Source organism: Castanea sativa, chromosome 9 (assembly GCF_040712315.1).
Source record: "Castanea sativa cultivar Marrone di Chiusa Pesio chromosome 9, ASM4071231v1".
NCBI classification, from domain to species: Eukaryota; Viridiplantae; Streptophyta; class Magnoliopsida; order Fagales; family Fagaceae; genus Castanea; species Castanea sativa.
This window is the reverse complement of record NC_134021.1, coordinates 42488391-42501078: the sequence shown is the minus strand read 5'-3', so window position 1 is coordinate 42501078 and position 12688 is coordinate 42488391. Positions and strand designations below refer to the sequence as shown.

Genomic DNA, 12688 nt, shown 5'->3' with positions numbered 1-12688 from the left:
GAGACTTTGATCACACGCATCCGTGTGGAGAAGGAGGTTAGAGGACAAGATGCACTCATGACACAAGAGAGCAATGGTAATTCCACCACAAAGGTAATCCTTATTTCATCCAATAATAATATGCCCAAAAATCATTTTCCTAGAAATGGTCAATTGAAGCCAAAAAAGAAAGCCTTTAAAAACAATAATAGATCACCTCAAGGAAGGGGAAACCCAAATAAAAATTACAATAAGAACCAAGGACCCCCTTCACAAGATCAATTTAATAGATCCTGTTTTGTTTGTGGCAAGAGTGGGCATATTGCTCGATTTTGCAAATTTCGGAAACGTGAATCTGTCCGCAGGCTAACGTAACCGAAGAGCCTTTAGTGGCTATGATTACAGACATCAATATGGTGCAATATGTTGAAGGGTGGTGGGCAGATTCTAGTGCTAATAGGCACGTCTGCTATGACAAAAATTGGTTCAAATTGTACACTCCTTTTGAAGAAGAAAAAACTGTTATGCTTGGTGACTCTAGCAAAACCAAGGTTCTTGGGAGTGGTGAGGTTGAATTGAAATTCACTTCTAGACGTGTGCTAACATTGAAAGATGTACTTTACATTCCGTCCATGAGGAAGAATTTGATGTCAAGTTTTTTGCTTAACAAGGCTGGCTTCAAGCAAACTATGGAATCTGATAATTATGTAATCACTAAAAAGGGATTATTTGTGGGAAAGGGTTATGCTTGTGATTGAATGTTTAAATTAAATGTTGAGAATAATAAAGCATCTACCAGTTCAGTTTATATGCTTTCTTTTGTTAATTTTTGGCATGCTCATTTGTGTCATATAAATAGTAGATATGTGGGAATCATGAGTAGTTTAGGATTAATTCCAAGACTGTCAAAAGATTTTGAAAAATGTGAAACTTGTAGTCAAGCTAAGATTACAACAAGGCCTCATAAAAGTGTTGTAAGAAATACCGAATTGCTTGAGTTAATTCACTCCGATTTATGTAAATTTGAGGGAATTTTAACTCGTGGAGGAAATAGATATATTATCACTTTTATTGATGATTTCTCAAAATATACAACTATTTATTTGTTGAAAAATAAAAGTGATACTTTTGAAAAATTTCAAGATTTTTTAAAAGAAGTTGAAAATCAATTTGGTAGAAAAATAAAGAGAATAAGAAGTGATAGAGGCTGTGAGTATGAATCAAGTGCATTCAACTCATTTGTTCAGTCTTTGGGAATTATCCATGAAACTATTGCACCATATTCACCTGCTTCTAATGGTGTGGCTGAAAGAAAAAATAGAACTTTAATTGAGTTAACAAATGCCATGTTAATTGAATCTGGTACATCTTTACATTTTTGGGGTGAAGCTATTTTAACTACATGTCATGTTTTAAATAGGGTGCCACATAAAAAGTCACACACCACACCTTTTGAGATGTGGAAAGGACATAAGTCAAATTTGGGATATTTGAGAGTATGGGGTTGTCTTGCTTATGTAAGGCTTATTGACCCTAAAATACCTAAATTAGGTATAAGAGCTAATACCTGTGCTTTTCTTGGTTATGCATTTAATAGTGCAGTCTATAGATTTTTTGATCTTGAAAACAAAATAATTTTTGAATCTGGTGATGCAATTTTTCATAAAGAAAAATTTCCTTTTAAATTGAAAAATAGTGGGGGTAAAGAAAATATTTTGTCACAACCTAGTTCTTCTACTTCACATTTACAAAATCAAGAAAATTTTGAAATGGAACCTAGAAGGAGTAAAAGAGCTAGAGTTGAAAAGGATTTTGGTCCTGATTATTATGTTTTTAACATTGAGGAAAATCCCCAAAATTTAAAAGAGGCCTTAACATCACCTGATGCTATATTTTGGAAAGAGGCTGTAAATGATGAGATGAAATCTCTAATTTCTAATAAAATTTGGAAATTAGTAGATCTTCCACCGAGTTGTAAGACCATAGGTTGTAAATGGGTCCTTAAAAAAGTTGAAACCGGATGGATCAATAGATAAATTTAAAGCTAGACTTGTTGCAAAAAGCTTTAAACAAAAAGCTGATCTTGATTTCTTTGATACTTTTTCTCCGGTAACGAGAATTACATCTATTAGATTGTTAATTGCTATTGCTGCAATTTTTGATTTAAAAATTCATCAAATGGATGTAAAAACTGCTTTTCTAAATAGAGACCTAGAGAAAGAGATTTATATGGATCAACTCGAAGGCTTTGTAGAGCTTGGACAAGAAAGTAAGGTATGTAAGCTAACTAAATCCCTATATGGCTTAAAACAAGCACCTAAACAGTGGCATGAAAAGTTTGATTCCTGCATGATTGAGAATGGTTATAAATCAAATGAATGTGATAAATGTATTTATTCTAAATCATGGAATAATTTACATGTTATTATTAGCCTCTATGTGGATGATATGTTGATTTTTGGCTCAAATATGCATGTTATAAATGAGACAAAAAATATGCTTAAAAGCCATTTTGATATGAAAGATCTTGGTGAGGCTAGTTTTATTTTGAGCATGAAAATTACAAAAACATGTGATGGAATATATCTTGATCAATCACATTAGGTTGATAAAATATTGAGAAAATATAATTTTCATGATCACAAAAGTGTAGCTACTCCTTTTGATTCTAGTGTTCATCTATTTCCTATGAATAATGATGATGAGATTTTTAATCAAAAGAATTATGCTAGCATCATTGGTAGTTTGCGTTATGCTACTGATTGTACTAGACCTGACATTGCATATGCAGTAAGAGTGCTAAGCAGGTTTACTAGCAAGCCTAGTAAAGATCATTGACTAGCTATTGAGCGAGTCATGAGATATTTAATTGGTACCAAAAGTTATGGCTTATTTTATAAAAAATACACTGCTGTGATTGAAGGTTTTAGTGATGCCGATTGGAATACTTTGTTAGATGATTCTCTCTCTACCACTGGTTATATTTTTACCTTAGGTAGTGGTGCTATTTGTTAGAAATCTAAAAAGCAAACAATAATTGCTAATTCAACAATGGAAGCTGAATTAATCGCATTAGCTTCAGCTAATGAAGAGGCAAATTGGCTTAGAGATTTGTTATATGAAATTCCACTTTGGGAAAAGCCAATTCCACCTATATTAATTCATTGTGATAGCACTGCTGCAATTGGTAGAGTTAAAAACCGTTATTACAATGGTAAATCCAGACCTATAAGAAGAAAGCATAGTATCGTGCGATCTTATTTGAGTAGTGGCATCATAACTGTAGATTATATTAAATCTAATGATAATCTTGCAGATCCATTTACCAAGGCCTTGGCAAAAGATAGAGTCTGAAATACATCGAGGGGGATGGGACTAAAGTCCATAGAATCATGAGCCATGTATGAGGATACCCAACCCAAAGACCAGAGACCTTGAGAATTGGGTTCAATGGGAAAAACGAATTATACGATGGTCGTAAGAAATGCACAATTTATTTTGTAAATAATTTTTTAATTGTTCATCCCTATAATGTAAGTGCATTTATCCTGTAATGTGGAGAGGTTGAGTAAAAAACTCTTAATGAAATTTGTAGCTCGTATGAGTGGGGTGTCAGAATTACAGGAGCACCCTTGACAAAATTTCACCTATGTGAGTGTGGGGGTGGGGCCGCTCCCTATGAGATTTGGACTTAATTTCAAATACACTCATGAAACCGGGATCAGCACATGGCCGTAAAGTGATAGCTATAAAAGCTCATGTCAACACCTGGGTTATTATGTGTAAGCAGTGACGCTTAATTTCCCTAAAGCAGTCCTAGTTCAAGTCGGAGACCACTACGACTCTGGAGTTGAGATCGCTGTTTTACTAAGTGAAGGTTCAATGCAGAGCACACCTTCATGATACATAGTGACTCATCTTTGCCTGGTAATCTCTCTTTAACTAAAAATTTAATATTAAAATGAGTGAGGGATTGTTGGAGCATTTTAATATTAAAGAATTAAAATGAATAAATTTTGTAACATAAATGTAAAGATGTGGGAGTGAATGTGGAAGATGAGGAGTTAGTGAAAATGTTTAATCCCACATTGAAAAGGAGAGAGACTATTTGGTTCTTTTTAATTGTGGTGATTAATGGGCTAACATGAATTATCTCAAATATTGGGCCAGATACGTGCGCAAGGGGGAGGTGAAGAGTGGAGGTGTCAAATTTGGAAATGAATTAGCACCTTGAATCCTCCTACTTGACAGCCCATTCAGAATAATATCCAACATTTAATCTTGTAACACCCACTATATCAGAATAATGGATCTAATTAATCATATTAATTTGGGTAGTAATTTCGTGAGGTCCATTGAGCCTATAAATAGACTCATTCAGACACAATCCAAGTTACTGCAATATACACTAAAAAAATAAATAGAGAGATTCTTGGCAAGGAAGGGTGTTCTTTCTGGTGGAGCTTTGGGCTTGAACACTTTGTGCAGAGGTTGTTCTAGCCATACGACACTTGTTGGGCTGTTGTATCCTGGGAGAGACAAGTCAGAGACGGTCTGCATCGGTTACAAAGTTTAGCCAACCAAGGGCTTGAATCTCCTTAAAGAGAGCGAGTGCCGCGCCTCAGTCCAAATAGTGTTGTGTAATCTCTTTCTTTAAACTAATAAAAATTCAAAAGTATTATTCAGTTTCTCTTCGTGTTATTTCCATTATCATTGTGTTTGCACCAACAGAGACAATGCAGTTATGTGGTTCAGCAAGTATTACTCCTAAATTAAAATTCTGGAAACCTAAGAAGAAGCTTCACTTTCTTTTGGTATGTAAAACTGAACTGCTATTTTTGAATTCTGAGTTGGCCTTGCATTTGACTCAAATCCCTGAAAAATAGTACAAACCAACAATCAAATTCATACCATGATACCAATGTCTTTGAAAACGAATTTGCTTCTTGCTGAAGACAAAAGCAAACACATGAGCTTAAAGTGAACAGGCACTTTAGAGGAAAATTGTTTCTGTTACATTTCCTTCATCATTTGCTAGTTTTTATATTGTTTCCCTTACTTTATGACTGATGTATTTACTTGTTCTTGCATTAAGTATCTCGAATGATGTGCCATCAGTAGCTTTCCCGAGACCAGCAGTAAATGTTACTGAAGATTCAAACCTATCTACCTTAATTTATATTATTGAACAAAAACGCACATTATGGATTGGCTTCCCACTTCTCTTTTTAGTTTTTAACCTGAAAGCAAAGTAATTATTAATTTTTCTCTTTATTTTGGAAAAAGTTATTCAAACATCAGCAGTTAAGAGTTCCATTAAAATAAGCCAAGAAGCCTGGCTTCATGTGAAAATATGTTGGTCAATATAAAGCTTAATCTTTGCAATTATCTTTTAAATCCCAGAACAACCATTATGACTTCTTCCAAAAAGCAGGTGATAGCAACCACTTCAACTTTGAAATGCTTTCTTTGATATATAGGATGTGTAACTGTATAGGACTACCATCCACTTCAAAGATTCCAATGTCTAAATGGTCATGTTGATTAAATCAACTAGAATATTGTATAATGAAAATTATCTTGCATCTGAGAGATATTTTTGATTTAGAGATGGTGGAGAGAGAGAGAGAGAGAGAGAGAGAGGCAAGGTTACCATAATAACTTGTCAATTAATAAATATACTATTTGTTGAAAAAATTGACAAAATGCTAGGTCAGATTTGGAACTCATAAGTCATATCATAATCAGATTTTTTGTTAAATAACAAAATCTTATGATTGTATCATCATTCCTTAGGGTTAGTCCTGCACATCCTTAATTTCTGTGGAGTACTTAATCAAAATGATGTCATCCCAGTTCAGAAACACTTACATCATGAACAGCTTCCCTTAATTCTCTCACTTGCTCCCTTGAAACTGTCCTCACCTATAAAAGAGAGGCATGTTGGAAAGTGCAAATGTGGAGTAAGAAAAGGGTAACAGAACCGATATTGCATTTATTGTTCGAGAAAATTGTGTGCTTAGTGAAGGACCTTCTTGAGTATTGTCCAAGTGACACCCTCAGTGCAGGGAGGAACTGTAAGAGAACCAATGTATCTGTAATACTTTCTGCTCCCAAACCTAATCAATCCTGGGTCAATGATCCCCAAAGGTTTCTCTTCTTTCCCAGCTGACTTTATGTGGTGGAACAGCTTTGGAAAAAAAAGGGAGGGGGCATAAAGAAAATCAATAATCAAGAAAATTCATGGGAAGAAATAATCACATGTCAACCTTAGATTTTGATTCATTCATGAAGAACAATACCCTTCTAACGCATGTGTGTCAAAAGTATGCCATTACTTTTGCATTCCAAACCATTTTAAATAATCTATATATGGATCCTTATGGATGATTTCATTTTCTATATTTTATTGCCAAAGAGATAAAATGAAGGGTATGTAATGACTTCTGGGGAACTTAAAACCTTAGCTCTTGAATGAATACTCTTTAATGGGTGTCATAATGGAATTATTTGGTATGGACAACTATAACGATAACTTCAAGTATTCATAAAAAAACCTATGGAAGGTTAGATTGAAGAACTCCACATCTGTGGCTTCAAGGTGCTCCAAAAAGGAGATATTTGCAATAGTTGTACATTTGTAAAATATACTCAAGGCCTAACATTGTCACTCATGACAAGGGCGTTTTGGTTAAGACAACACAATTGCTAGACTAGCCTTTCTTGTCCAGCATAAACTAAAGGGTTCTCATTATGATTGTTCACATATATAAACAAACTGCAGATAGCAGGCATACAATTATCTTATGTAATAGATTGTAGATCTCTTTGAACATAATTCTTGTGTAGTGTAAATCTCATTTGACATAAATGTGTCACACAGCTATTATAAAACACAAATGAATTTTTCAAATTGAAATTCTTGGCATTGTTTGTGATGTAAGGTCCCTTTCTACATTGAGCTCTATATTCATTACTGTATTGACAAATTAAGAAGATCATGGATACATGTACTTTTTTAAGTATGTGCATGGTAGTATACATGCAATAATATATAAAAGCATGCATTTATATAAATAATACTTATGTGCATCATATTATGAATGTCTTATGTATATATGCATGAGAGAGAGAATCATCTAAATTCTATTGAAGGGAAGGGCCAGGTGCAAAATTTGTCACAGCTGCAATAACATCCATCTCATAACTATAGTTTTAATAAATAATGTGATGCATTTATTTCAATAGTACATAAATATATGCATATGCATTTATGCATCTCTAGAAGCAGATGAAAAGAAAACCATCTAAATACCTTCGTAAGCAAGGGATCAGGGCGGCCATATTTGTAAACAATTCCAATAGCAGCTATCTTGTTAGTAATGGGGTTTATATGAACTATATGGAACTCCAAGGGATACCTGAAAGCAGAAGATTAGATTTTTGTACAGAAACAAAAGCAATGTTTGGAGTGGGTTGTTCAAAAATCAATTTGCCCGTTGATGCATCAAATGACAAAAGGAAGGCAAAAAAAAAAAAAACCTTCTTCCATTGAATGTGTGCTCAGACGGTGAATGCCAATGACCCTGTAACAGATTGTAACGAGTCCCATTTATTTCAATATATCCGGCATCCCCCCTCCAGATCACCTGATGAAACATCCATTATAGATAATAACATGGTCAATATATTTAAACTCATTTGGTAAATCTATTATATGTATATAGCTGCGCACACAAACTTTTTTTTTTTTACACAATCTATGATGTTCGTTCCTTATAATTACTCTTTATCATTAGACCAAAACACCTATCAGTTTTTGGTGCAAGCGGAAATTGAATTCCAAATCTCTTATTTAATTATTATAGACTTTACCAGTTGAGCTAATTAGAATCCACCGCGCACACACATACTTGAATGTGTGTTTTCCATCTCGGGCAATGTTTGTGTGCATTTACACACCGCCCAAACAACATAAATCACGTTTTCAATTATATTTTGGTAGTGTGTAAATGCACGAGTGCAACAAAATTTTCCCATTGCATCTTTAAGGAATTAAAGCTTAGAAGGATCATAAAACTTGTCCATGTGATGCGTGTTTCTATAAACAAAATAAGTTGATCACTGAATGGTCCAAGTTGGCGGGTATGCAACTCAAGCATTCACTAGATTAAGCTTGCAAACATAAACTGAATTGGTACATAATAAAAATCGTAACTATGAAGAAGAATAACAAGGTATATAGCCTCAGTGGCAGGAAGCTCACCGTAATGTCATGTCCTCTGTTCTTCACAAAAGCCTGAGCTGGTTTGTAATTCCTTTTTAATTTGTTGAGGTTATGAGCAACTTGCACCCTTCTGTTCAGAAGATCAATAGGAGATTGCAATTTTCCATTACCACAAGCTTTCCAACGTGGATCCAGGCTGCCCCATTTCGTTGGACCTTTACCAGTGTCTTCAAGGTAAGTAAATGGAGATTCATCCTCTGCAAGGCATGAAAAGATTATTTAAATACAATGATTCAAAGTAGTCATGATTTGATATTTTATGATCTTATACTCTGGCTCAATTGGTTAGAAGTGTGTTAAAACTTCCCATTTTTATCTTCCATATCTTATTTAAGATAAAAAATCAAAATTTTTCTTTCTAAATGTAGCACCAATTGTTATTTTTGTCGTATCATAAATAGGATGGTTGATAAGTACCGATAACGAGCCCATTTGCCAACATACCCATGGGGCCAAGCCCCCCCCCCCCCAAAGAAAAAGAAGGGAAATTTTTTTTTGGGCCCCCTGGCTCAAAGAAAAAAAGAGAAATTTTTTATATGTTTTTTTATTTCTAAAGCTTCACTTTCTCTTTAAAAAACTTAGACCCGTATCTTTTAATTAGCCTAACCTAACTAGCAACTATCAAACTAAAAAATTTAACAATAACAAAACTTTAAAATAAATTAAAAAAAAAAATCCTAGTTAGTCAAATATTAAGGTACAAACATCAAGTGTTCTAAATGATAAATATTTAGTATTTAGAATACTAAGTACCAAAAAAACTACTGTACGAAACATTTCAAATAGTAGCAATAGTAAGTTTTTGTTTATGAAAATAAATTTTTTTTTTAATAGCCGATGCTCTTAAGAAATGATATTATTTTGTATTATTTTGTCTTTGTTAGTAGAGAATTACATCTTAACATATTAAGAAACAATGACTTTGTATATTTATCTTGATTAATATTTTGTTAGTACTATATGGATACCTATTTGGATTTTTTTTCTCTATGCAGAGAGAAAAAGGAGTTGGATTTTGTTTTTGTTGTATTTTTTATGAGTCCATGCAGACCATGGAAAGAAAGTAAGAAACAATTCCTTCAAATCTCAAATAATAATAATAATAATAATAATAATAATAAAGTAAAGTAAATGAAGAGAGAGAGAGAGAGAGAGAGAGAGAATCTTATTTTCTCAAACATAAAATAAGATTGTTTCCAAGGTCATGACCTTGGAACCTGATGCAACAATTAAGAAAGAAGCTAATACATACTTTATTCTTAAACATTAACCGAAAAAAAGGAGTTGGATTTTGTTTTTGTTGTATTTTTTATGAGTCCATGCAGAACATGGAAAGAAAGTAAGAAACAATTCCTTCAAATCTCAAATAATAATAATAATATAAAAAGACCAGCAAAATCGTTATTAGAGTCCTTGAAGATGAAGTGAGACAACAATATGTTTGCATTCCTCATAACTTAAAAAAAAAAAAAAAAACTACATGATAGAGAGAAGAGAAAGAGATAACATACCCACTTCATCGTCATCATCTGCAGAGACATTGTAGAGTTGGGATGAGAGAATGAGAGAAACGAGAAAGAGAAAAATGATACTGGGGCTGGTGTGGAAGGAGGTCATGGTTTTTTGTTTTTGTTTTTTACATGGCAATTGTTGGTGTTTGTGTTTAAAACTTCTGCATTGCCTATGTTGTCTTTGTGTCTCTTGCTCTTTATAGTGTTGGAGTAGGAGTGCATTGATTTCTATTTTCGGAACCCAGCTAAGCTAAGTACCCTTTTAGGATGCTCACTCTTTCCCATGCAGGGAATGGTTATGAGGGCTTAACGGGATAAAACATTTTTCTTAGAGACTTGGACTTTTTCTTGATCTACTTGTTCTTCTTTTCTTTTTATTATAATTTTTTTTAAATTGATAAAACTTTTTGGATGGAAATAAAATTTCTTGAAAAAATTTTAACTTCAAATTGGTTTGTAGGAAAATTTTCCCAATCCAAAGGACATAATATAGGGGATAATTTACATAGTGAATTCATTTTTGCATTTTCACGTCAATTTTCAATTTTTTTTTGTATTTAGGATTGTATTTCCTTGATTTTAGGTGTTTTAAAGGATTTTTAGTCAAATCAAAGTCCTATTATAGTAGAATTAATATATCAATTAGAATAAGAATATTTTGAGAGGAAAAATAAGTCTTTTGGAGCCTATAAATAAGCTTGCAATATGTAAAACGAAATTATGATAGTTCAAAATATCTATAAATGTTTTCAAGAGAGAGGTTTTATCATTTTAGTTTTTTTTTTTTTGATAAGTTATCATTTTAGTTTTTACAAGTAGATTTCAGGTTTTCCTTGTTGATTCAAGGATCTCCGTATTGTTATGCTAAGATGAGATCTAACCCTTATCACAGTTTTCATTCCGTGACAACTACATGGTGATTAATAAAACCATCATTGTGTACTTCTACTCACATGAAATATTTAATGAGTTATAGAATTTGTTTTAATAATACATTTGAATGGATTTATGTGTTGGAAGAAAATGGGTTGGACCGTGGGAAGAAAATGGGATAGTGGAAAACTTTTCTATTTCTCAAATTCATTAAGTGTCAACTCAAATGAGTATTTATGTGCAATTTAATCATATTTCTTAGTTAATAATTATGGGACCTATTAAAATGATTTAGCGTGTTAATTTTTAATTGAATGTTCACATGTACTTTACTTGTTTAAATGATTTAAGGAGTCATATAATTAAATACCTGTTGTTGCTTTTGCAAACAATCATATAATGGATTGTGGAAGAAAACTTCAATATGTTTTTCTTTTATTTGGAAACAAAAATCTACAGCCTATAGACTTGTTCTAACAAATATTATTAAATTGAAATTCACACAAATTATATTAAATTTGATTTGTTAGGCTAACTTTGTGGAGTCTTTTGGCTAAAAATTGCAAAAAACGGAGTTTATTGTAGTGATAGGTACTGTTCAAAGTTATTTGGAAAAATAAGGAGAGAGACTGAATTTCGGCAACGGTGTTGCCGAAATTGCAAGAAAAAGTAGAATGCATCAGGGGTTGCCAAAATTGCAAGAAAAAGTAGAATCCATAAGGGGAGAGAGAAAATTGAATTTCGGTAATGAGATTATTGAAATTCTTGTCCTGCCCATACTGCCAGACCTGACTGTGAAGTGCCCAAAATGCTGAAATGGAAACCAATTGTGGCAATGGCATTGCCGAAAATGGGAGGGAAAAAAAGAAAAAAAAAAAGAAGAAGAAGAATTGTGGCAACCAAGTTGCCGAAAATGGAGGGAAAAAAAAAAGATGTTACGTCCATTTCATAACAAATTGCAGGTGGTTAGTTGTTTTTTGTTCAAATTTGAACCTAATACTAAAATTACTTTTTTGCTCCAATAATAACAATCAGTAACAACCTGCCACTTAGGATTTGTTGTGAAAATGTTGTGGATGCATCATTTCTAAAAAAAATCATAGTGTCAAGATAGAAAGGAAAAAAAAAAGTGGCAAATTGTTTTGTGGCAATTGCATTGCCGAAATAGAGGGAAAAAAAAAAAAAACAATTTGCCATTTTTTTTCCTTCTATTTCGGCACCATGATTTTTAAAAAAAAATGATACGTCCACAATATTTTCACAATATTTTTACAACAAATCCTAACTGGCAGGTTGTTACTGATTGTTATTATTGGGGCACAAAATTTATCTTAGTATTAGGTTTAAATTTAAACCAATAATAACTAATCACTTTTAATTTGTTGTGAAAAATGTTGTGGACGTAGCATTTTTTTTTCCTCCATTTTCGGCGACTTGGTTGCCACAATTTTTTTTCCTCTCATTTTCGGCAATGCCATTGCCACAATTGATTCTTTTTTTTTATTTATTTAATATTTTCTCCCATTTTCGGCAATGCCATTGCCACAATTGATTTTTTTAAAATACTTTTCTCCCATTTTCGGCAATGGCACCTCAATTGGCTTTTTTTTTTTTTTTTTTCCCCCATTTTTGTCAATGGCATTGCCCTATTTTTTTTTATTTGGGCACTCACTCAGGCAATGGTTTGGGCAGCAGGATTTCGGTAATGGGATTACCGAAATTCAAATCCTACTATCACTTGCAAATTTATTTCTCTCTCATACTTTTTTATGCAATTTTGGTAACGCTGTTGCCGAAATTCAATTTCTTTCTTCATTTTACCAAATAACTTTGAACAGTGCCTATAACAACAAAAAACTTCATTTTTTGCAATATTTAGCCAAAAGACTCTAACTTTGTGATTAGGATTTGAGTTTCTACTTAGTTGTTTATGGACAATTTTAAGAAAAAAAATATTTACGTGGTCTTCCACCAAAAAGTTTTATGGGAGATACAAAGTATAACATTTGATTTTAACAAAAGTTGAAGTTATCAACTT

The 12688-nt window shown here is 32.8% G+C and overlaps 1 protein-coding gene across 1 annotated transcript; it reads right to left on the bottom strand.

Moving 5' to 3' along the window:
• Nucleotides 1–4767: 4767 nt before the first annotated feature.
• Nucleotides 4768–9883, bottom strand: LOC142609368 (alpha carbonic anhydrase 4-like). The gene is made up of 7 exons (XM_075780938.1): nucleotides 9778–9883; nucleotides 8246–8463; nucleotides 7522–7628; nucleotides 7295–7400; nucleotides 6011–6169; nucleotides 5851–5904; nucleotides 4768–4854 (listed from the first exon to the last, which is right to left on the bottom strand). The coding sequence occupies exons 1-7, from the start codon at nucleotides 9881–9883 to the stop codon at nucleotides 4768–4770; spliced, it is 837 nt and encodes a 278-aa protein (XP_075637053.1).
• Nucleotides 9884–12688: the final 2805 nt, after the last annotated feature.

What these genes read in the sequence shown, in the direction of transcription:
- LOC142609368 (XM_075780938.1), bottom strand. Translation starts at nt 9,883, where the DNA reads ATGACCTCCTTCCACACCAGCCCCAGTATCATTTTTCTCTTTCTCGTT. An exon ending in CTTGGACAATACTCAAGAAG is followed by an intron (nt 5,905 to 6,010) that starts GTCCTTCACTAA and finishes TCTCTTTTATAG; the next exon opens with GTGAGGACAGTTTCAAGGGA. An exon ending in TAAGGGAAGCTGTTCATGAT is followed by an intron (nt 4,855 to 5,850) that starts GTAAGTGTTTCT and finishes ACTATTTTTCAG; the next exon opens with GGATTTGAGTCAAATGCAAG.